Source organism: Taudactylus pleione, unplaced genomic scaffold (assembly GCF_031769625.1).
Source record: "Taudactylus pleione unplaced genomic scaffold, aTauple2 ptg000109l, whole genome shotgun sequence".
Classification (NCBI taxonomy): domain Eukaryota; kingdom Metazoa; phylum Chordata; class Amphibia; order Anura; family Myobatrachidae; genus Taudactylus; species Taudactylus pleione.
The window spans coordinates 5,813,282-5,839,674 of NW_028284511.1; the positions used below are offsets into that span (position 1 = coordinate 5,813,282).

General features: G+C 43.9%; 1 protein-coding gene across 2 annotated transcripts in view; it reads right to left on the reverse strand.

Moving 5' to 3' along the window:
- AP2A2 (adaptor related protein complex 2 subunit alpha 2) overlaps nt 1-26,393 on the reverse strand; it is a 93,859-nt gene that overhangs the window by 38,315 nt on the left and 29,151 nt on the right. For both annotated transcript variants that reach the window (XM_088470981.1, XM_088470982.1), the window contains exons 2-5: nt 15,805-15,873; nt 5,173-5,315; nt 2,609-2,802; nt 982-1,111 (exon numbers count right to left, since the gene is read on the reverse strand). In XM_088470981.1, the coding sequence (XP_088327107.1) occupies nt 982-1,111; nt 2,609-2,802; nt 5,173-5,315; nt 15,805-15,873 (536 nt within the window). The remainder of the gene's footprint in view (nt 1-981; nt 1,112-2,608; nt 2,803-5,172; nt 5,316-15,804; nt 15,874-26,393) is intronic.

A 26,393-nucleotide genomic window follows, 5' to 3' on the forward strand; every position in this document is an offset into this window, starting at 1 on the left:
GAACCTATTTTCCACCTGTATAACCTAAGGAAAGATCATCTGGCCAAACAGATGGCATATTAAAGGCGCCTTCAGGCAAAAGCAGATGTCCATTGTACTTATTCCCTACTCTGGGGAAACATAGTGGTACGCTCACATGTCATTCAATAATATATTACAATGACTTGCAGCAGCTGCCACTTTGATATCCTATAAGGGAGTAGTCTACACTCTACTTCTTGGTATCTATACTTAACTGTCCGCGTGTACCTGGGTTAATTTCTTAGGCTACTTGTGGATGATCTGTCATTGGTCATATATATATACTGATATATTTGTCGTTTGATTTAATTGATTGGTATATATGTTTATATTTTGCAAATATTCAATGCACTATATATCTTTCTATAATACGGTATACCATTATCATCAAGCCGACTAACGTTTCTGTGTTTGCTGCATGCTTTTTGATTAGCTATTATGCTGTGATAAGATATTACTTTTTGTGAGGATAATCGGATATCCAGGTGGATTTTGGATAATCGGATATCCAGGTGGATTTAAATACCATCTAAGTTAATTGATCTTATTGACACTATTCAGCAATATTTCACATAGCTTCTCAATGATTGAGACTTTGTTTTTAGTATATGTTTATGTCTATGTCCTTGCGTGTTATATGTGTTAATGCGGGTATTTATTGACCTGCTTATGTATTTTAATGTATACATAATAAAAGTTAATTATTAATTAGACAATTTATAGCTGAGTGCCTCCCAACAAGAGAGTTCTTCTTTTTTCTCCTTGTTCTTTATGTCTCAATGCTCCTAAACACTGGAAGACTAATGAAAACAGTAATTTGTTCCATAAATTACCAGATTTACATTCCAACCAGTCAACTAGTAGGCTGGTTGCAAAGATAATCTTTAGGAGTATGGTCATCTTACTACTCAATCCAAGCCTCTGTGGGCCAGAATCTTCGCTCAACTTCTGCTGCCTTACCAGATGCTGGTCGTTGAGAAGATGTACCACCCTTGAGGTCCACTCATTGGTGAGCACAAGGTCTGGAGAGGTACGGTAGAGGCGCAGTAAGCAGAGGGCGGCACTCTGTTTAACGCTGTCCATTGTGTCCCTGTTGTGTCAAACGAATATGAATACTAGATTACACACTTTAAAGGGAAAAAAAAAAAAGGAAACCGACCAACCGTTTCAGAACACTACTAGAATTCATTCTTAGTTTAATGACAAGATTTAAGCATTATCTTTTTTCTAAGACAACACAAAACTTCAAATCATTATCAATCAATAAAGAAAAACCTTAAATTCCCGTTTCTGTTGATCACCCTCACAATGTACTATACAAATGATATAAGGCAACAACCACGTCTAATACAAAAGGATAGATCGTAGAACTGCTGACTCTTCTTGGCCAATACTTTCTGACCACTAACGTAAGGATGATGGCATAAAAAGACCTTTGATAAACTCATCGCAAAGTTTTGAAGGAACTGCTAAGGTCATTTATTTATTTATTTTATCGGGACGGTAGGTGTTAGAGGGAACCCTTGACCCCGCTTACAGAGCCACATCCCCCGATTTATTTTGCTGAATGCCGCTTTGCACCTACTCTGGATAGAAGGAAACCTCTGAATTTCCCTCTATCTGACAAGATCATCATTTTGGACCACCAGATTTCTGGACTACAGAATGCTTTGCTGTGTCCGCGATCACATGGTAGGGAGCACATTAAGATGCTTGCGGACACAGCACTATTCTCCTGTTTGCAGCACTCAGAGCAGCAGAGGTAAGCATGACCCATTGCAACATTGGTAGCTGCTTTTGTATATTGGGAGTGGCAGCTATGGGGCTCTGACCAGTAACCCTGCCAGACCGCATAGAAACTAACCCAGCAGTAATGACCAGTTATGCCCATTACTGCTGGGTCACTGTGACTGCAAATTCTGAGCTAAACACAGGACAGTCAGGGAGATTTAATATAGAATAGTAGCAAAAAGTAGGAGCTTATCAGTAATTACATGTATCATCTCAGTTAGCCTTTATAACATTTGTCCCAAGAGCATACATAAAACAAAAAGCTACCTTACTTTTATACATAAAATAAAAAAAAACTCATTGGATAAAAGTACATTAGGTAACAGTTGTATAACGCAGGAGGACAGTAGACATCTGTAGTCGGTTCCAACGTTGTACCAAAGTGAATGGTTATATTACAGAGCTAAACTCGAGGAGAGGGGCCGCTAAGATTATAAAGTTGGAGCTGCTGGTGGGACATATACTTATTCAGTGACATGTAGTGTACAGACATGCTAAAAGTCAGTGATGGGAACTAGTTAGTGTTATGTTAAGTTAAACTCAACAAGAGAAAGGTCTGAAAGTCTTTAGGACAAATTAGATTGAGAGGCATAATTCTAGGGGTAGAACAGCAAATTGAGGCATTTAACTACATAGACAACCTTAACGCCCACTTTGTCTGCACATTTGTCTATCCCAGTCATACTAATATTTTAATAATCAATAATGGTAAAAGGAAATAAATGAGTTTTAAGCAACAATAAGGAAATAGATGATGCCACACAGCATGAATTTGCCGTAAAAAGTCCAATCTTACCCAGCAACCAGTATTCTGGGGATCTCACCAGCAAAGGCCTCTGCCATCTCTCGGCTTCCCACGTTGGCAATGCAGTGCAGGGCCAGTCCCATGAAGGTAGGGTTGCGACTAGACAAGTCATTTTTGATGGCATTGTTGATGAGGCGGATGAGCTCACTGTTGGAGTTCACCAGCACCGAGATAAAGAGGTAACCCTGGGGGAAAGGAACAGCTTCAAATACTTTTGTTTAACATATGCAAAAACGAAACTACAAATATAATATCAAATCCTCCAGTAATAATATACTATAAGACCATGTGCGACCTTCATGTACGTAGAACTGTGACCCAGCTCGTGTTATATAGCTCTTACAACGTGGAACATTTTGCTTTAGTTTTAGGAGGAAAATTAAGAAAACCTGATCTGTGAACCCACACATTTGGCAGAAATTGCTAGCAGTATTAAATAACTTCTCCTGAATGGGTTCTTTTGCTTCCTTCGGTATAAGAAAACATTTTTAATTTGATTTATCAAACAACTTTTCCACATGCAGCTGTATTTTTAAAAATACAGAAATATTCCAACATAATACAGACTGAGTCTCCCATATCCAAATAGTCAGAAATACAGATTTTTTTTATTTTATTTAGCATGACTGAGGTAGTGATACCTTTGCTTTTTGATGGTTCAATGTACACAAACTTTGATTAAGGCACTGTTATTAAAAATACTGTATAAAATTACCTTCAAGCTTTGTGTATATTAAACATAAATTAATTTCATGTATGTACACAAACTGTTTTAGCCACAAAATTATTGAAAATATTGTATAAAATACCTTAAGGCTGTGTGTATAAGGTGTACATAAAACATAAATGCATTCTGTGTTTAGATTTGGGTCCCATTCCTAAAATATTTCATTATGGTATGCACATATTCCAAACTACGGAATATTCCTATATCCACAAGCATTTTGGATATGGGAGACTCAACCTGTATACATAAACACATATATACATTATATATACACACTAGATATACATGGAGATAGATCTAGGTCTGTATATAAAAACAGTAGAGCACTGATAATCTAGTACTTGTAACTCAGATATTTTTATTTTATTTTTTTATTTTTTTATAACCCACCCAGAATTGTACTTCTCAACAACTTTGTCCCTGACTTGTTTGGAGAGCTCCTTGGTCTTCATGGTGTGATGCCTCTTGCTTAGTGGTGTTGCAGCCTCTGGGGCCTTTCACAAAAGGTGTTTATATACTGACAGATCATGTGACACTTAGATTTCACACAGGTGGACTTCATTTAACTAATTATGTGACTTATGAAGGTAATTGGTTGCACCAGAACTTTTGAGGGGCTTCAGACATAAGGGGGTAATTACATATGCACATGCCAATTTTCTGAATTTTATTTATAAAGATTCTTTTTGATATATATTTTTCTGATTTCACTTCACCAAATTAGACTATTTTGTGCAGATCCATCACATAAATTCAGATAAAAAAAATAAATACATTACAGGATGTAATGTAACAAAAATGGTAAAAAGCCAAGGGGGGTGAATACTTTTGCAAGGCACTGTATACGTTTCAGTGTTCTCCCCAGAAATTTTTTCCAGCCGGGTGGCATCAAGAAGTAGCCAGGTGGGGGCCTTCGCAATAATAAAATGTTTTAAACCCTGACCTTATATAAAATGTTGTCTCAAATCATTATATTAATTATCCTCCTTATTAGCGGCCCAGTCGTCTGATTATGAAAAAACTGCAAAGTCTGTAGGATCTGTTCCTTTTTATACAGCTCCCAGATACTGTCCCCACTTGCAGGCTTCCAAAGTGCCGGGTGGTAGGCTGTTTCATGCTGGGTGGTGCAACCGCAAAAAACAGCCTGGGGAGAACACTGCGTTTGACACAAAATGTAACACTTTAATTTTACATGATATAAATACATAAATGCTTATCTGGCAGCCATAAAACACTGATGGACAGTGACTAGTGACGATGTCCTGCTCAGTGCAGAGCCGGAGATGCACCTGGAAAAAACATAGGACTCCCCAAAAGCAGTCAGCCCCTCAAGTGTGCGATCAAAGTTCTAATGTTTTCTTAATTTTATTTAAAAAAGGTTCTCTACTGGTTAAGGAATGAATGTGAGTAGCAGCTACACAGGTATTTGTATACACACACGAACACCATGGTTACCAAATGCCAATTCCCCCAATGGTTTAATGCTAGTACACTTCCAGGTTGTGGACAACGACCCAAACACACACACACGTGTACATCACAATTTACAAAACATTACACGAGTATAGAGTGCGGTCTGTCTCTAAATACAAGATAAAATGGTTAAAAGCAAAACAAAAATACCCATAACCCTATACACCAGTACAGGAAAGTAGCTATGTCACCATAAAGATGGCCTTTACCAAGGTCCTCTCAGGTCTCCTGAGATGTCCTCCATCGCTAGTGTCAGAAGTAGACAATCATGTAAATAATGGAAGAAACACTCCATTATGTTGTAGCTTCCCTTACACATGGAGGCAATGAGGATTATACAAACAGACTGACTTACTATCTGCTTCTCTGTGTATTTGTTGGAGCTGAGCAGATTCACAGCCTCCATGTGACCAAAGTCAATGTCATGTCCAAGTAAGAAGATAAACAGCAGCTTGCAGACATATTTCTTCTTGCTGTAGCCATCCAGAGCCTTGTCTCCTGTGGCCGGGAGGGAAATGAACAGAAGGTAAAGGAATGCATTAAAGTTCTGCAACTCGGACATTTCTATTTATAACTATATACAGGGTTCCACCTATTGTTACATCTTTTCCAAACACTGTTTTCACGCTCAGGTTTATTCACTTTTAAATATTATTATTTAATAATAATAAAAAACTGAGAACACATACTGTACACGCTTGTCAGAAAAAGAGACATCTGGAAAGTATTATGATGCGTGGAAGGTTCAGTTAACTTTGCACATAAAGCTTAGGGCTTCCCTGCAGCACAGAGTTACTCCATAATGGCCTCTCTTACATGTCTGACTTACCCTCCCTGCTGCATTATGGATGGAACACTTGGCAAAAAGACACTAGTGACTATCTCACAGCCATAGGTATCACTGTGCCCTATGGTGACATCTTCCGTTCACACTGGAAATGCTGTTTAGCAGAGAACTGACCAAAATGGAAGCTGGTGCATGTTGACATTTCGTCTTTTTTGGTACATTTTCAGCTTTCCTCTGCTACAAGTGAAAAGAGAAGACGCCTGGTACCAATTACTAAGGGGTCCATTCAGCAATGATGTTTTTTTACATAAAAAATACGGAAACTATGATTTCCGTATTTTTTATGTAAATCTCCTATTCAGCAATGGGATAATGGAGAAGATAACGCAATTATCTTCTCCATTAACTCCCATCTCGCAGAGTACCGCACTGTAGGGATCAGCCATTGATCTCTATAGAGCTTTAGCACTTTTTGCTATTCAGCAAAGCAAAAAAAAAAAGTGTTAAATCACTCGAAAAATATTTACTTTATATAACGCCATCTCAGAATGGCGTTATACGAAGAAAATACTTAAATATCCCGAAAACTGCAGGGACAGAGGGAAATTTTCCCACAAGTCCCTGCAGCATCGTGTAACACTGCCCAGTCTCCGTGCCTGCTTTCCGGTGAACGTGGACAGGTAAGACTCTAGAGCCTGTTAAACCTGCCGAAACTGATTGACATGTGCAAACAGGCTTTATACAAACCTGTATACATGTATATTTATGTGCAATTATATTTAAAATTTATATATAAAATGTTGTATATTTATGTGCTTTTATATTTAACATTTATATATAAATGTTAAATATAAAAGCACATAAATATACATGTAAACAGGCTAGTATAAAGCCTGTATACACATGTCAATCAATTTGGATAGGCTGGAGTTGTACTTACCCCATCGGCGGTCACCGCATGCATGGACGGAGACCATTCTGGAGAGCATGATTGAGCATGTGCAGAACAAACAGAAGGGATTGTTTTTGGAATCCCGAAAACAATGCCTTCTGTGACATCGCAGTGACAGCGTGTTACCACAACCGCTATCCCTGCAGAAAATATTGCTGAATAGCAGCAATATAAAAACTCATGACGATGTTGCCCGATAATATTCTGGGCAACATAGTCACTCTTGCTGAATAGACCCCCATATTTTCCTGCCTTGTTCAGAAGACAACAGATGGAGAGTTGTGTGTAAGCAAGCCCTAAAGCTGCAGAAAATGTGTAAATTACTATAAGCAATAAGGAAACGTGCATACATGTGGGCAATGTTTAGCAACCTTTAGAATCTATACAGCTAAACATTGATTACACATAAAAAAGCAAAGGCTTTTACACTGTGTTAATTAGACTCACAGTATTATCCAGGGCATGTATAAAATGTAGGACTGCCCTAGTTACCTATAATCATGCCCAACATGGCTGCGAGTGGAAACCAAGGGGACTATGAAAAAAAGATTATTGTTGGAGTATGCTAGGCAGGCATTTCAGTGACCAAGGCAGCGCTACGTCAATGTTTAACGAGGGGAGGTCAGCATGGAACTCCAACAGCACTGGTCAGAAGCACACGCTTCTTGCACTGGCCGTACGTCATCTCTCAGTGACTGGCAAAACATGAGATCAATTGAATGCAAATTGGAACCTGTAGGTTGTGCACCCAGTTTAATCAAAGCAACCTGTAGAGAAGCCCATAGAGCAATGTATCATTGTTGGATGCATTACATAAACCGTTCCTCACGCCTGTCATTTCCAGAGGTGCAAATAGCGCAGGTGGTGGACCGTGGTGTATTTTCATGGCATGGTCTGGGTGACAATGATACAGAGTGATAAATCATCCTCACCCCATGTTACAACATTTCTGCCCTCAGAGTGCTTGTTTGCGGAACCGGACTTTACTGTTCTATCATGGCATCCTCAGGTACCAGATGTGCACCCAATCGAACTTTTATAGAGTATTCTAAAAAGACACCTGAGACACTATTTTCTCACCACCAGCAGGGCATCTTTTTAACGACTGTATGTGGTAGAATGGTGCTGCACCCGCATGCATTCTTCCAGGTATTGGTAGACTCAATGCCAAGGCGCACACACAGGCTGGCATTCCATTGAGGTTTCCATATATTTGTCTTCTACAGGGGTCTTCAACCCGTGGCACGCAGAGTAGGTCACCGTCGATGGTTACTGTAGTGGGGCATAATTGTGTGCGGAGGGGGCAGAGTCTAAATACCGCAATATAGCTTAGTGGCCCTCGGCTTCGTTGAATTTTTTAATGTGGCCCACACTGCCTTAAAGGTTGAAGACCCCTGGTCTACTACCTGTACATTCAATAATCCTAGCAAATGCCCATTACTGCAACTAAAATAAAAACGTAAACTATAAACAACTGTTACCTACAGTTACTCAGATGATTGGAATGAGAATGCAACCTGTTGATTAACTGGCAAGCAATGACATTGCTGATCTACAACTTACATTCACACGACACGAGTATCGATTTCACCCAAACATGTCTGCGTCCACTGTACGTAGATGACAGGCGCTCCTTAGAGCTGCACTGCTAGTCTTGAGAGGCCTAGTGCTATTCATTTTCAAATTGTATTTAAATAATGGCCACCTTTAATATAAAGCATTTTTTTCCTTATTGGCTTGATTTCAACTTCTAAATACAGATCTAGAGTTCACATACACATTGAAAAACAATGCTCATATAGCACAGGCACTCAAACTCCTCACAGAATCACAAGTGAAATAATTATCTCCAAATGTGTCACTGAGGAGTGGCGTCCCACCCCGCATTGTCACCTGGTGCGGGCTGCCGAAAAGAGGGTGTGGCCTCATGGGAAGGAGGTGGGGCCTCACGAGAAGGGGCGTGGCCTCATGGCCCCCAAACCCTGTGGTCACGTGCTTTTTACCAGGGGTCCAAGGGGGGCGGGGGGGGTTGCACGAGATGTGGACTGCCCTGTCCTGTGTACAGTGCCAGTACCCTCACAGGGTCAGGAGCCAAGTGCTGCACTTAATACTACAGTGCAGCACCCGGCTCCTGCACTGAGGGGAAGTCTGCACACCTTGGTGTCACCCCTCGGCATGTAACACCCGGGTGCGGCCCGCACCCCCCTTGTGACGCTACTGTCACTGCATATACAAGATACCTCACATTCCCATCCCGCTCCCCCCCCTTAAAAAAATACATGCACTCTGCATATGGCCTCACTGGTTTTTCTCTTACACTAACTTAATTCTTTTTATATACAGATTTTAAACTAGATAATTTCTGTTTCTTTTGTATTTAGCTCAATTGTTCTCTTCATTGCACAATATACACTGGTTTACCTTTGTTCAAATGTGTTCATAATTTTTTTTTGTACCCTAATTTTATACCTTCGACAAAATTCTATGATCAAGAAAAATCTAAATAAAACAGTGTCAGTGAGTAATGACTACACCTGTGCACCTGCTGGGTGACCTGGAAAACGTGACCTGTATGTGGTCCTGAGGTCAGAGTTTGAGAACCACTGTAGTATAGTACTCCATTATATACGGTCATGAGGGACACACAGTGAGTACAGGTAGATTCACTTACATTATTTTGCGTCCAGAGACTAATACACGCAAAACGCCTGATGTGTATGAGCTTTAACAGACACCAATAGAAGACTGCTATAGATCTCACTAATAAGGGGGAGATTTAATAAAGCTTGGAGAGAGATAAAATTGGAGATAAATAGAACCAACCAATCAGCTCCTGTCACTTTACAGGCTGTGTTTGAAAAATGACAGTTAGGAGCAGATTGGTTGGTGCTATTTATCTCAAATTTTATCTCTCTCCAAGCTTTATTAAGTCTCCCCGTAAAGCTCATGGTAGTATAGGCATTGTCACGATTTTAGCACGATAGACTCTATCAAAGAGCTTTGTCTAGCTCTCACAATCGGGACTGAATCAGAAGGTGGATACGTGGTGCCACATTTTTGGTGTGCACGCACAGTATGGAACTAGGTCGTTTACATAAAACAAAAAAACTATAATGTGCATGAAAAAAGAAGTTAAAGGAAGAGAAAAAATGTAAAAGTAAAAAGAAAAATTCTGTACATATTGTGTAACACAGTATTCAACATTACAAGCTGCATGTGGTGCTACATAGAGGAAGTGTAGCTGCATCCTGACCCAGAGTGTAGGCTCACATTCCAAGCAACAGGGGGGTTAGTCAGCTTAGCAACTTCATAGCAAGAAAATAAAAAAAAATGCTGACTATTCCTACAATTGTGCCAAGCTGCACAAGTCTTGCACTTCCGCTGCTCCCAAGCCCCTCTCCAACACAGCCTGTTCCAGGTCACAATTTACTAACATTTATATACGCTTTCTGTATATGAACATAAAAAATAAAATAAAAAAGGGTTTGTTTTAAGCTCTAGAATACAACTTTGTTTCGAGACCATCTCAGGTTATATATTGCTAGGTTAACTTATTAACAGACTGGGGTTTCACACGTCAGCCACACACATACACAAATCATCTTAGAGCCTTATGGTTCCAAAGGTTCAATAAAGAGACTAGAACTGCTCCCCGGTCTTATCAGACACATTACGTCTGGAGCGCATTAAATATCCGCTAATCATCTCCTAATAGCTGAAACAAATATAAAAGTACAGGTAAAACAAACAAAAAAGAAAACAAATCACAGAAAAAAAACATTCCATAGAATATATAGATATCTCCTTACTTTAGTGGTCTGGGGAGAGTGTTCGCTGTAAAGTTGCCATTTGATGGTACAATAAATATTAAAAAGGTCAATAGTGCTCTCATTTACTCAATGGTTTGTGGCCACCTTTCATGTCCGTTGTACTTACGGTTGTTCCTATTATCTTTACTCCATTTAAAAAAAAAAAAAACCTATTTAAATAGGGCGTATACATCAACAATACATGACTGGCCAAAAAAAGAACAAAAAAACGGATAAGACACGAAATCGGGAGCTCTGGGATTGGTTGACTTGGACCGTTATTGATTCTACTGATAAGACAAGCGCATAGTCACGGTGATGCGAATAGTCAACCTGGACCTCCCTCTCCCCGGGTCTCTCAGAGCATGGCCTGTACAACTAGGTGTGTAAGATTAAAGTGCTACTTTACCTATTAAAGGCTTCACATGGTCTAAGCACCAATATACTTTTTTATGCAGCAGTTTTCTATCCTAAAAGTATTACTGATATCCGACGAACAATGTAGATTGAATAAAGTTTAGCGCTGTACCTTCATACCCACCACTCCATTGTTTCCGTATGTCTGCTTACCTCACCAACCGTTCATTTCCTGCCTCTACCTCAAATTCCACTGCCTCCAAACTTCCCTGCATCCCCCTTCTCCCTTTGTCAAGGTTTTTGAGCATGTCCCTCTCTCCTCTATGCGACCTGTACTCCTTATCTTTTGTCTCTAAGTCCCATTTAGCAACTGATGCTCTATGCCAGCAACCTCCTACTTTGGCACAGGGTGCCAAACTGCCTGCGAACCCTGCGACTTCTCACCGGTGTCCCTGCACAAAAGTAAAACCCCACTTTGCAATTGGTACAGAAGAAAGCTTACATTTAGCAGCCATTGCCAGGCATTTTGTTACTTCTCTCCATTTAGCACTCTCTAACCCCTGTTCCCCATCTCTCGCACTCTTATCCCATCTGTCCCTAACCCTCTTTGTCAGCGACTGTCTTTATCCCCCTCTTCACTCTGTCTCTTGCCCTCTCTTCCCTTTAGTTCCCTGTTCCCCCTCTTTACTCTCTATCCACTTCTTTTACCACAGTGGCCAAACGGCATGTTAAGTTATTTATTACCAATTATTTATTTAGCGCACACAATTTACAGAGAATATTTGACCATTCACATCAGTTCCTGTACCAGTGGAGCTTACAATCTATGTACCCTATCACATGTACACACACATACACACTATGGTTCATTTTTTGTTGAGAGCCAATTAACCTAGCTGTATATTTTTGGAGTGTGGAACTAAACAGGAGCACCCGAAGGCAGCCCACGCAAGCACAGGGAGAATATACAAACTCCACACAGTTAGGGCTGTAGTGGGAATTTAAGAAATGATCTCAGTGCTGTGAGGCAGTAATGCTAACCATTACACCATCTGTGCCACAGATATGGGCTTTACCTGTTGCAGAGCAGTGGATAAACACTGGTTAAGTGTTAATTAGTGGGGAAGGTCGATGAGGGGGCTAATCAAGCTTGCCCAGTGTGGCAGTGGCATGTTGTTCTTCATTAGTGGCAGGGGATGTATGCATTGACCACCATCGCGTTCTAACCACCCATGTCGTAGACAGTTCTGTAAGGTAATATAGATTTTTTTCAAAGCAGTAGTAATATATTTTTATGTAAAAATAAAAAAAATAAAGAGTGTCCAGACAAAAAGATATAAGATGATTGCAAGCAGCTTACTGTTCTTTAAGGCTATGTTTAATAGACATATGCTTTGTGAAAAAAACAAAGAACAGGTGTGACTTACAGCCTATGTATTATTTTACATGTTCATTATAATACTGCTGCTAATTAGAAATGTTAACAAAAAGTTGTTGATAAATATACTTTCATTTTCCAAGTCGTGGCAGCAAAATTATAGAACCAATTATTAGCATAGCACGATATGTGCCTGCAACTGGAAGGGACTTCTGGGGGTGCTGTGAGGCAGTCACCTCTATGTTACACAGGTGTTTCATAGGTCATCCTTTGTGTACAACTACTTGTTTATTCATGTGCAGTGCATATCCACCCTTCCTTCATCTACAGCCGGATTTAGAACTAGCTGAAATCAAAATGTTAAACAAAATGTTTTTCCCACCAATTAAAAGGCTAGCTAAAGACAAACATCACTGCTTATAGAGGTTTATTTATGGTTTCTTTAAAAGATGTAAATTATTGAAAGCTGTAACTAAATAGCAAACCTAACGTTTGCATCTGGAGAGGTAAAATATAAAACCAGCCTGTCCAAATATATACACATGTATCTTCATTGTCTTTGCCGGCAGTTGCTTTATTATGCAATGCATGACAAAGGCACTGATGTAACAAAGATAGGATAACACAGGTAACCTGCACAGAGTATCCATAACCGTACAAAAGCCGGCAGTATGAGAGGACAGAAATTCTGACACTGCAATCCTCACGTTCCAGTCTGCACTACTGGGAAATATGCATTTGGCAAATCTTACAGCTAAATAGAGCTGGGAAAATAATGATGACCAAATAATTCTGCTCTCTGGTGGCCTTTGAATTCCAGCTAAAACAAAAATAAAAGAGGACACGGAAGCCTGAAGGCCAAATCCCACTGGTGAAGCATGCAAAATGACTCTCCCAAGTGCGGAATGAGGCAATAATTCAGCAGCAGAGTTAGGAAAACGTTGCTCCTCTCTGCTCACTGGTACTGCAGCCCCAAAGAAAGCTAAAGCCTCATCTGGACAGACCCACAGCAGCTCCATCCAAGAGAACTGCAGTATTCTGAGGCGTGCTCAGTCACTATAAGACATGCAGAGGTGTAGTACAGTCTTTGCAGGAGGATCAAGAAGCTAGCCAACAAATCACATCAGAAGCATCCAATAAAACTTCCTGGACATCTCTTTAATCTAAAATAACTTCTAACAGGCTTCAAAATGAACAACTATTCCAGTTAATGTCATGGAGCTATTTGGACCCTTAATGACAAACTCTATGAAATGGATCGGAATGATAGTAAAATTGTGTGGACGGCCCTAACAATGTGCTTTTGGGATAGTTTGTAAAGATAAATAAAAATAAACTGGATAAGAAGCTCGCATAGGGCGATAACATGATAGTGCTGCGAGGAATTTGAAAAACCATCCACCCTTCCTCCTGCAGAAAGAAGGATCTTCTGCTTGAACCTGTAGTTTAAAATAAATGAATGAAAATCTTACTATAACTAACCAGGGTTGGCTGGTTTAAACCATATGTTTTTTTAAAAAAAAGCAGCACTATTTTTTTTTTGTTATTGTGTGACTACAGGCACCGCATTGTGACTGCTTAAAAATAAAAAAAGCCTATTATAAAGGGAGTCCCCCTGGATTTATTCCACATTCTTGTTGCATGTGGTCTTCATTTAAGTGAGCTGAAACAATACAGCAAATGCACACACAACAGAGAAATTGGGAGGGTGAACCAGATAAAAAGATATACTAAATCTGCCTAGTATCAGCTAAGACACCTCAAACTCTGTCCTATTGACAGAAGAAAAGTACAAGTAACAATCTCAATCTTAAAGGATAAACAACTCAAACACAAATTAAAGAGGCAATACACAGAGAAACACCTCATGGTTTCATCTCCTTCATGTTTACTTCAATTTAAAACCTTCCGTCCTACTGAGATCAGTGGAAAGAAGAAAGACTTAGGGGTAAATTGACTAAAGTATGAATTTTTTAGAAGGGGAGATGTTGCCCATAGCAAATCAGATTCTACTTAACATTTAACTAGCACCTTCTAGAAGATAATAGCTAGAATCTGATTAGTTGCTATGGGCAACATCTCCTCTTCTAAAACCTCTCACTTTAGTAAATATAACCCTTAGTCTGGCTCTCTTTTGAGGAGATAAAAAAAAATACTAATAACTATGGATTGTTAATGTTAGAACACCTTTAAACATAGTTGATCAAAGCTTCTAATCCATACTGTAGCAATGTTTCACAGTATTAATATATGTAGGATTATTTTTTTTTTCCATTAAAACATCAATGCACAGAAAACCACAACTATATACTTTTTGGCCAGAGTTTTCCTTTAAGAGGAACAAAGAGGTGAGATGTAAGAGACAGGGCTTATCATGGAGTCACATTAACCCCAGCAATGTGCTGCCTGAAGGGTTAACAATGGTGCCTCACTATGCATGTTTTTTTGCAGAATGGAATGTTTCATCATCATGCAGGGTTTCCTGTTTTTAATATGCAAGGAATCTGTGTTTCACCCTGATTTCTACAACCTCAGCGTTTTGTATGTATGGCCTCTGACCCCTGCCTATGCAATTCCCGCTCTGGGATCATTCCACATACAAAACAGCAAATCAGCAGAAATATCATCACTCCACAATAAGTGCTCCTAATATGAATATGAGGACTTTTAATTTGTGTCATGATCATCCGCTCTACCATCACCTGGGGACTCTGCATCATAAAATAAATAAATGGCAGAAATATGGAATGAACATGTAACAGTTTACGTTGCAGAACCAAATATGAACTAAAAATGCAAATTACACAGGCACAGTATTTCCGCACACATTTTAGCCACCTGTATAAACAGAAGGTCACTTGGATGTATTTGCTGTAATCTGAAGGGATTAATAAAAGGTCTATTTGTTATAGTTGTTTCACAGCTGCCCAAAGCATTACGGAAAAAATGAGATTTTTCTGACAGCGGTGGATAAGCCAACACTACAACGTATCCGATTGCTCATCCTCCCCGTTGCTATGGTGCTGGGATCTCTTCACAACATTATGATGCTGCTGCAAATATAGAACCAGATTAACTCTTCCATTTCCCACAGAGCCACATACATTTCACTCGTCACAGGAGAGGCAACAGGTGACAGAAGCAGGCTGAAGTAAGAGTGTAAGCTGCAGGACTTTGAGGACCGACGTTTTACAAACGTTTATGTGGCCATGTAATTTATGTAGGAGGAGCTGTGCAATGTGATACACAGGACAGATGAAGAACTGGGAACAAGCCAGGGTCTGTCCTATAAGGATTAATATTAAGTAGGGATGTGCAGGCTCGGATTAGTTTGAATTTTCCCGCCAAGGTCAGATTTTTTCCCGCAAAAAATTGGGTCCCAGAAAGAGGCAAAAGGTCGTCTGTCATAGACAAAAATTATTCCTGGACAAAAGTCCATGAAAGATGATGTTTGTCCATGAAAGATGACATTTTGCCTCTTTCTGGGACCCGATTTTTGGCGGGAAAAATTTGAATTTGCCAGGAAAATTCTAACTAATCCGAGCCTGCACATCCCTACTATTAAGTAGATGACTGGATTTCTCAAAGGTGCAATAGAGAAAGTTCCACTTGCTTTGCTCCATATTTTAATGTGACTAGGATGAGAATGACAGGTAAACATTTCATATAGATTTTTATAGGAGGCACGTGGATACAGCACATACCTTTAAATTTGGAGCGAATATTGGCCAGTTCCTTGTTTATCCTTTTTATTTCCGCTTCTTTGCTCTTACCTGATGGAAGATAAAGAGAAGGTTAATAAATACCAAGCTCATAAGATGCTCAGAGAATATTGGTCCCCAATCCCTCTACTGGTTCTATTTCAGATTTGGTTCTCTTGGGCCTAATGTATAGAACAGTGGTTCCCAAACTGTGCGCCGTGGCACCCGGGGGTGCCTCAGGTTGATGGTCCTGCACCAAATCAATTTATTTATGGTCAATGTAATGTAAATATGTGTAATATCATGTGGACAAACAGAAGCGCAAACCTGTCCACCACCACATAACTGACCTAAGGACGACAGGGAAGCACAATTTACTTCACTACATTTTTTTCTGAATTTCTCAACAACAAACTTTTGGCTTAGGGGTGCCGTGAAACCAATGCTGATCCTCTAGGGCAGGGGTGGGGAACCTTTCTTCTGCCGAGGGCCATTTTGATATATATAACACTATTCACGGGCCTGATGCAGGCCACTCCCCATTCGTGTGATGTCACATAGGGGTGGGGCAACAAATTCCAGTGATTACTGAAGCTGTAAGGGCAGTGGTGTGACTGTCTGAAGCGTCCTAAGGATGCTCCAGGCGGCACTGCTGCACAGATTCTGGCTGCTGGGTGCCATTCATGAGGCTAGCAGAAAAAAAGCTCAGAGGGCCAGACCAAATGATTCCGGGGGGCCTTATACGGACCCCGGGCCTGAGGTTCCCCATTCCTGCTCTAGGGTGTTTTAAAAAAGTTTGGGACCCACTGGTATAGAAGTTTAATTCACATTCAATCAGCATCCATCAGATTGGGGTGGGGAGTTCATCTTAAATTTTGAATTAATAACAGTTACTTTTGTCTACACCTTAGGCATGCTATTATTACTAAAAATATGAGATATGGTAAGAACTTACCCTTGTTATCTCTATTTCTACGAAGTCCATAGGGTTCCACAGGATACCTTGGGGTATAGGTGTGACGTCAGTCGCAGGGCACCAAAGAGTTAAGCTTTCAGCCTCCCAGGATGCACTAGGTCCCCCTCCTATACCCCGCCCCCGGGCCAAGGCACCTCAGTTAGTTACCAAGCCATAGGCCGGAGGAGGAGAAGGAAGAGAGAGAACAAAGATCTGGACACATACAAGAATCACATTCTCACCAGAGGGAGACGGAAAACCGGTGACCAGAGCAAAGCCCATCTGCAGCACAGGTGCGACAGGGCGGGAGTCCTGTGGAACCCTATGGACTTCGTAGAAATAGAGATAACAAGGGTAAGTTCTTACCATATCTCATATTTTCTACTTCAGGGTCCATAGGGTATCCACAGGATACCTTGGGGATGTCCCAAAGCAGTATCCTTTAAGGGTGGGGACGCTCCTGTGCAGAAAGGAGAATCCGCCGCACGAAGGAAGCATCCTGAGAGGCGAAGGTGTCAAACCTGTAATACCTCACGAAGGTATGGACAGAAGACCACGTAGCAGCCTTGCAGATCTGAACTGCCGAGGCACCACGTCGAGCTGCCCACGAAGGACCCACAGACCTAGTGGAATGAGCCTTCAGAGAAGGAGGGACCGGTAGGCCTTCATGAAGATAAGCTTCAGAAATAGCCATACGGATCCAGGCTGCCAAAGTTTGCTTTGAAGCAGGCCAACCCTTTTTACGGAAGCCAAAGAGGACAAACAAAGCGTCCGACTTCCTAAACGAAGAAGTGCGGTCAACATAAGTCCTTAAGGCCAGCACAACATCCAAAGAGGCCTCACCCACGGAAAGACCCGGTGAGTTAAAGGCCGGAACAACTATTTCCTCGTTAATATGAAACTGGGAAACAACTTTGGGAAGAAACTCGGGCCGAGTGCGGAGCACTGCCCTGTTCCCATAAAAAACCAAGAAAGGGGGTCTACAAGAAAGAGCCCCTAACTCAGAAACACGTCTGGCCGAAGCAATGGCCAGAAGGAAAACAGTCTTAGCTGTTAGCCATTTAAGATCCACTGAGCCCAGTGGTTCAAACGGCGGTCCTTGGAGAGCCCTCAGGACCACAGCCAAATCCCAAGGCGCCACAGGTGGAACAAAGGGCGGCTGAATGCGGAGAACACCCTGCATAAAGGTGCGCACATCCGGGATTGTAGCAATCCTACGGTGAAACCAGACAGATAGGGCCGAAACCTGTACCTTCAAAGAAGCAAGGCGAAGCCCATGATCTAGTCCCGCTTGCAGGAAGGCGAGAATCCGAGACAGACGAAACTCCCGCGGTGCATAACCTCTTGGTCGACACCACTGGAAGAACGTATGCCACACGCGATGGTATATCCTCGCGGAAGACGGTTTCCGAGCTCGTAACATGGTACGCACCACAGAGCTGGAAAACCCCCGGGACCTCAGCATGGCCGTCTCAACAGCCACGCCGTCAAAGACAGCCGAGTCAGGTCCGGGTGAAGGCAAGGACCCTGAGACAGAAGGTCCGGTCGTAGCGGCAACCGCAGAGGAATGTCCACGGACAGACCCTGAAGGTCTGAGAACCAGTGCCGTCTGGGCCACGCGGGAGCTATCAACAGGAGCGTCCCTCCTTCCTGTTTGAATTTCCGGATTACCCGTGGAAGAAGGGAGACCGGAGGGAACAGGTATGCGAACCGGAACGTCCACCGGACGGACAGAGCATCCACCAGAGACGCCCCTTCGTCTCTTGTGCGAGACCCGTACACCGGCAACTTGTTGTTGTGCCGGGACGCCATGAGGTCGATTTCTGGAAGACCCCACCTGTCCACCAGTAGTTGAAAAACGTCCGGGTGCAGGGACCATTCCCCCGGATGAACGTCCTGGCGACTTAGAAAGTCCGCCTCCCAATTGAGCACTCCCGGGATGAAGACCGCTGATATGGCCGGAAGATTGCGCTCCGCCCAAACCAGGATCCGAGAGACCTCTACGAGAGCCGCCCGACTGCGAGTTCCTCCTTGCCTGTTTATGTAGGCCACGGTGGTAGCGTTGTCCGACTGGACCTGCACCGGGCGACCCTGGAGAAACCGCTGTGCCTGCTGGAGAGCATTGAAGACCGCACGGAGTTCCAAGATATTTATTGGAAGCTCCGCTTCTGTCGGCGTCCACCTGCCCTGGAACAAGTGTGGACCCGAAACTGCTCCCCAGCCCCGAAGACTGGCGTCCGTTGTCAACAGGACCCAATTTGGAACCCAGAACGGACGTCCCTTGTTGAGGTGGGTCGTCTGTAACCACCACGTAAGGGACAGGCGAACCTCCTGGGTGAGCACAATCGTCTGGGACTTCAGAGACTGAGTCAGCCCGTTCCACTTGGACAGGATCAGGTGCTGCAGAGGTCTGGAGTGAAACTGGGCGTATTCCACCATGTCGAACACCGACACCATGGAGCCCAGTAACCTCATCGCCGAGTGTAAGGACACCCGGCGGCTGTGCAGACAACTGCGCACCCTTGACTGTAAAGCAGAGATCTTGTCCTCCGTCACGAAGATCCTTTGCTGTCCCGAGTCCAATAAGGCTCCAAGATGCAGAATCCTCCGAGACGGGATTAGAGTGGACTTCTGCCAGTTGATTAGCCAGCCGTGCCGTTGCAGCAGTGCAATGGTCAGGTCCAAGTGGCGTAACAGGAGCTCTGGAGATCCTGCCACCAATAACAGGTCGTCCAAATACGGCAACATGCGGACTCCCTGCAGCCGCAGAGAAGCCGCCATGACCGCCATCACCTTGGTGAAAACACGTGGTGCTGTTGCCAGGCCAAAAGGTAACGCCCGAAACTGGAAGTGGTCGCTGCCGATTGCAAACCTGAGGAACTGTTGATGGCGCCAAAGAATAGGGACATGCAGGTAAGCGTCCTGTATGTCCAATGACACCAAGTAGTCCCCAGGTTCCAGCGCCAGAATGATGGACCGCAGGGTCTCCATCCGAAACTTCGGGACCCGCAAAGACTTGTTGAGTGCTTTGAGGTTGAGAATCGGACGATATGACCCATTGGGTTTCTGTACCAAAAATAGATTTGAATAGAAACCCTGGCCCCTCTGGGAGAATGGAACCGCCACTATAACTCCAGCCTGGAGCATAGTGTGCAATACCTTCCGCAGCTCCGTAGCCTTGTTCCGGTCTGATGGGAGACCCGTGGTGAAGAAGCGAGCCGGGGGTCTGTGCCGGAAGGAGAGGGCGTATCCGTGGGAAACCACCTCCAGAACCCAAGTGTCTGTCGTAGTGGTCGACCAACACTGGGCGAACTGTAGCAGGCGGCCTCCCACCCTGGGATCCCCCAAAGGGAGGCCCGGACCGTCAGGCCGCAGGCTTGTCATCTGGCTTGGGGGCCGGACGTCTGGTACTCCATGCCTGCTTCCGGGGCTTGACCGATTTCTTAGGGCCAGCCTGTCGAGGAAACGACTGTGGTTTGGGCCTGCCCTGGGCCCTAGATGACCGAAAGGACGATGGTCCCGAACCAGAAGGAGCAGCGGCCGACGGGAGACAGGCAGATTTGGCTGCCGCCAGCGTGGCCACAATCTTATCCAGATCCGGACCGAAGAGAACTTCTCCGGTAAACGGCAACGCTTCCAGACCTTTCTTGGAATCTGCGTCCGCCTTCCAGGATCGCAGCCACAAGGTGCGACGAGCAGCTACCGCTGCTGAAGAAATTCTAGACACCAGAGTACTAATGTCTAGAGCCGCCTCGTTGATGTAGGTGGCCGAATCACGGAGATTGCCAATCAACTCCGCCTGATCGGCCGGACAGTCGGATTCAAAAGAAGCCTCTAATGAATCCGCCCAGCGCTCCATCGCTCTGGCAACCCAGCAAATGGCCATAGCCGGCCGTGCTGCCCCCCCTGCAAGGGAATAAGCGGACTTCAGGCAGATTTCTACCTTGCGGTCCGTAGCATCCTTAAGGGAGGACATGGATGGCATCGGCAATGTGGCACTACGGACAAGACGGGTCACGTGAGAATCCACCTGTGGAGGGGATTCCCACTTCGCAAAATAATTATCCGCGAACGGATAAGCCACCGCCAGGCGTCTCTGCGGCTGGTATCTTTTGCCAGGTTGTTTCCACGCCTCCTCTAAATGGTCCACCAACTGACCCGAAAGAGGAAAGACTGTGGCATCGCCCTTCACATCTTTGAAAAAGGCATACTTAGATTTAGCCGCTGGGGGAACTTCGTCCTCAATCACCAAGGCTGTGCGGACCGCCCGAATAAGTCCAGGAATATATACTTTGGACTTAGCATCAGCGTCCTTAGTATGGGGAGGTTCCTGATCGTAAGGATCTAGAATCTCCCCATCATCAGACGTCCCTTCGTCATCCTCATAAGGAGCGGACAGAGACGCCACCGGCCTTTTATGAGACCGCATCACAGACTCCCCTTGCAACACATCCGACAAGTGCTGTACAGAACTCATCAGGGAGTTAACCCACGCTGGCTCCTGAGAACCCGGGAGCGGGGAAATAGGGAGACTGTGGGGTACCACCAATTGTCGTGGGAACCCCTGCATGGGTGACGACACCACAGACTGCTGGGACAAAGCCATCGGAGTAAACGCGGGCTGCGGAGCTAACTGGCCCACTAAAGCTGTTAACGCCTGAGCGAAACAAGCCCAGGGCGGCTCCTGTACCGGTGCTGTAACCGTAATAGGCCGCGCCATGGACAAACACTGCCGGCAAAGGCCCTCCGCGCTACCCTCCCCCTCCGCTAACGGTACTTTGCACGTGGTACACTGTAGCCGGAGGGGAAAATCACTTTCAGACATGATGGCACCACGTATGTGACCTCTCTCACCAATTAAGTATTAAATAGGCGAGAGACCACCCTGCAGCACCGCACCGCAAGGGCTTTAGCAGAAATAACAGGGACAGGAATAAAGCTGACAGTTTAGAGAAGAAAGAATTACAGGCAGCAGCGCTAGCACAGTCACATACAATGCAGAAAAATAACAATTCCTGCACTAACAGCGCTGATCACTCAACTACACAGACACAGGGCCTGGTAGGACACAGCGCTGCATACACAGACCTGACCACAGCGGAGGAGAGGTATGCAGGGGGACCCAGACCACAATGCTTCCGTCCAGCGCTTCCAGCAGCGTTCACCATGCGTTCTGGAGAAGATGGCCGCCGAGGAGCAGAGAGGAGGCTGGCCTGGGGGAGGAGCGCTGCCACAGGACCAGTCGGCAGCATGCAGAGAGGGCTGTGTGCAGCGGGGGAGGCGCCGGCTGTGAGACAGGGAAGGCGCGCTCCCCTGGCATGCATTTAACCCCTGGGACACCGCAGCGCTACCGCTCTGCTGCGGTCCGCTGTCCCAGGGGGTAGTGGAAGCGCAGGTTGGTCGCCTGGCTCCACGCTGCAGCCAGTCCCCAGGGAGCCCCCTGCCTGGGGACTTAGGACCATGTGATCAGCGGGGACCCACCGCGGGACCCCGCTGCTTACCTCTGTCCCCCTTGAATCCGGCCATGGTCCGGAGCATCTGGGGTCACCGCTAGCTGTGACCCCAGACGCCCACCAGCATCCCCGGATCAGTACCGGCGTTCTGGTACCGGCGGGGTGTAGGGAAGACAGCATGGACGTCAGGACTGACTGTCCATGCTGTTCATCCAGTTGTGCAGCCACAGCTGCATGAAGAATAAGCTTCAGGGGCTCTTCTAGCCCCCACTCCAACAGGTGCACCCGACTCCGGCCGGGCACCAAACTAAACTGAGGTGCCTTGGCCCGGGGGCGGGGTATAGGAGGGGGACCTAGTGCATCCTGGGAGGCTGAAAGCTTAACTCTTTGGTGCCCTGCGACTGACGTCACACCTATACCCCAAGGTATCCTGTGGATACCCTATGGACCCTGAAGTAGAAATAGAACTGAAACTCAGATAAATGCACAAAATACTACTAAAGTAGAATTATAATTATGTGATGACGTACAGTGGTTGCAAAGAGAAGATGAAGTACAGGAGTAGAGAATATCCAGTGCACACATCAATGTCTCTACTGGAATTGCCTTGTTTGTTACCCCCTTTGTCCAATTATATTGCCCCTAATGATCTGCACAACAGAACTATAATCTAATTATTATTATTATTATTATTATTATTATTATTATAAACTGTGGAGATGGAAGTTCAAAACAACCTGATTAATCAGATGCATTTATTATTACCACCAGTTTACGCACAATTGCAGGGTGCAAGATGGAGCAAACTGTATGAACCAGGGTTATTACACCCAGTTTTGTAAACGGAGCAGAGGATTCATTAAGGACAGCTATTTGCCAACTTAAATTTTGGGGATGCTAGAAGAGCCAGGGTAGAACAAATCCCAGTTGCGCTAGGTAAATAAAACCCAGAAAGCATGAACTGAAAACTATGGCTCATTCCTTTTTTGCCCTTAACACTTAGGAATGAGGCTGTAAAGGAGACGCCTCAGCCAGAGAACACTAATACTGCTTCCCAGCTATTTGAATGATCCAAGATGCACTCCCCAAGTCCCTGGCATGTTTGCAGCATCGGGACTAGAATTTCACAGTAAGGGCTGCTGTGATCACTATAAAAATCACACAGCTTGTAATGATGTATTGTATCGCTGTGCCTGACAGCTCTCACTACCACGCGCCCACTGATTTTCCCCAGCTAATACAATGCCAAGGAGGGAGAAGCTTGCCAGGACTATGGCGGGAGCACTGGTTGGTACGCTGCATAACATGCACATCTTTTATATGGTATCTTAGAAAGAAAATAAAGCCATACCCTACCTTTCACATTTATTTGTATAGGCCTGTCTTATGCACACTACAAAGGCCAAAAGGAGTTCAATGCACACAAAAGGAAACACTTGCGTGCACAAACACTAAAGCCCCAAAACTTACAGGAAGGATCCACGTCTGTCAGCACTATGGAAAGCTTTCTAGATTAGATAAGTGACTACTCCCAATTTAGCCTGATCAGACTGGAGAGATTTATTTTAAAGGCATTTTTAAACTCCATAAAGAATAATTTTACTATATTGTGGGGTGGGGGCAGAAAACAGTGCAGCCCTCCCCGGAGCTCTAGCGACTGCACCATCCGTGATGCTCTTACCAACGATCTATTGTTAGTCACAAAATCCCCCCTGCACACAGGAGGCTGGGTAAAGTTATGCTGGGTTTGGCGATTGTGTGGATAAATACAAAGCTAGAATCACAACGATTGCAGAAAGTTTTTGATCCTCAAAATTACACACACTCTCAACAATTGGACTGCTACCTACAGCTAGCTGCCTTCCAGTGTTCCTGGGACATCCACAGACAATATTGGGAAGACCATGTAAATCCAATTCTATACATAGATAGGCATTTCTCCGGAAATACACTAAATATTTACATTTCTGACCATTAAAAACAAAAAAAATAGACAAAAAAGCTGGATAGGCAAAAATAGGTAATACTACACATTTCTATGATTCTATTTTATGCAATTATTGTGACCCCAGAAATGCATCCCTGTCTAAAAATAGGGTTTTTCAGTACCTTCACTGTTTTACATATGAATCATGGCTGAGGTTTGGTTCCAGATTACCTCTACCATATTTTACATTGATGTTAGTGGTTGGACTTGACTACATTTAAACTATTCAGGCAGAAACACAGCAAGATTCTGAGCTGTCTGACTATAAAAAAAAAACGTCTACAGGTATCTAAGTTTGTTAAAGGATTATTGTAGGTGCAAGTGGGAGAGGGAAAGGATAAAAACCCACTTAGTGGATTACACTCATCATATTGCAAAAGAAGCAGAAAAATGCTTTAAACCATCACAGCCGGCATCTAAAATAGGCTCTTATTGCCCACCCCTAATCTAATACCAGCCGATTTCAGGGCTGATTCCATCCAAATCGCACTAAATTTATTAGTGCTACGTAGCAATGCAAGCACCAACCATGCCTCTCTTCAGAGGGGAATACTCCATCGACTCCAAGGACACAAAATTAAATCAATTAGCTCAACCTTTAAGCTGTCATTGACAATGTGGGACCAGCAAATATTTACAAGCAAAGGGGCCGATAAAAAGAGTACTATGCCAGTTGGTGTAGCAGATCTTACATGAATTGGCACCGTGCATGTCCAGAACAGTGTGATGCTCATACATATGCACGAGAGTCTGCCACCGATGCCTGCATCTAAAGGGCTAGAACAGTGTTGTAAGTTAGGTCTAGTACCGTAAAGGTGTGCTCATGCAACTGCAAACACATGCATAAGGGGAAGATGAGGTATATACACAGCAGGAGACATGGTGTGCAGTGGATCAGGGGAAGATATAAACAGCAGATAATGGCTACTGGCACTAGCGGTCACTTGCAAATGGCTGTTATTGTTTTTTTAAGTGTGTTTAAAAGAAAAAGGGGGGAATTCAACTAGAAGGAAGGGGATGTAGCTCCTGGGATAAGTGCCCGGAGCGACTCCATTACCTGGCCAAGCTATGTAATACCATGACTAGCGGATCTCTGTTCGCACCCTCCTGGGGTATGAGCAGAAATGTGTGCACACTAGTGCCTCAGGGCTAGTAGCGGTGTTACCGTGTGCGGTAACAGTATTGTGCTCAGCCCTTAAGTTGGAAAATGCAGTTTACCGCAACTGAGCCAACAGGTATTAGTCGTGATAAACTGCATCTCCTGATTTAAGTGCTGGGCGTGATGGAGTCAACTGAATAGCTGCGGGCACTTATCCCGAGAGCTACATCCCATTCTCTTCTAATTGAATTCCCCCCACTATTTGCTCCTTTGTTTGCTCATGTGAGACAGGAGTTATTCGTGCTGTATTAGATTTCTGCACTTTATTTTATGTGCATCAAACACTTTGCAGTTAGGCATCAATTAAAGGTCACAACATTGGCACAGGTGGGATGCGAAGGCCTGCAACATGTGCCTGGCAGACTATTATTGCCATCCATAGTTCATATTGATCTCTGCATATACCCGGAAATAAACAAACAATCTACGCCAACTTCACAAATAACTCTGCTTTAGCCCCATCGTGTGACTCCACATTATTGATAACGATAATTTATTTCAATAGATTCTAATAATTCTCTGACACACTGATGGTCTCCTCTTTACCACAAACCATTTAGATCTCCTGGCGAGTTTAACAGAGGCTGTAACTTTAAACAGTAGCCATTCCATTACTAAAACATTGGATCTGTTAGCAATCCTCCCACCCCCAATATCATCAGGAGGAACCTCTTTTGGATGTGCAAGATAACTGACAGGCCACCAGAATTTCCACACACAGTCACTGCAGATAAGAACTTTGAAACGGTTAGACGGAGCAGCTGAGATGCATGGGAGAGGCAGGGTGTGGAGGACAGCATGAAGTAGCACCCGACCTATTGATAAAAATACTTAGGGAAGTACTACAGCATTACTATATACACACCAGCAAAACAAAACACAGCTTCAGTGTAATGAAAGATGGACAAATTATGCTAGATTTAATTATTGTCAGTAAAATGTGTTTTATACTAGTAGAAAACGCTAAGCAATTACTATAACAAATAGATAACTGGGGCACACCCCACACACCTTGAGAAAGATCCCCAGGACAGCGGA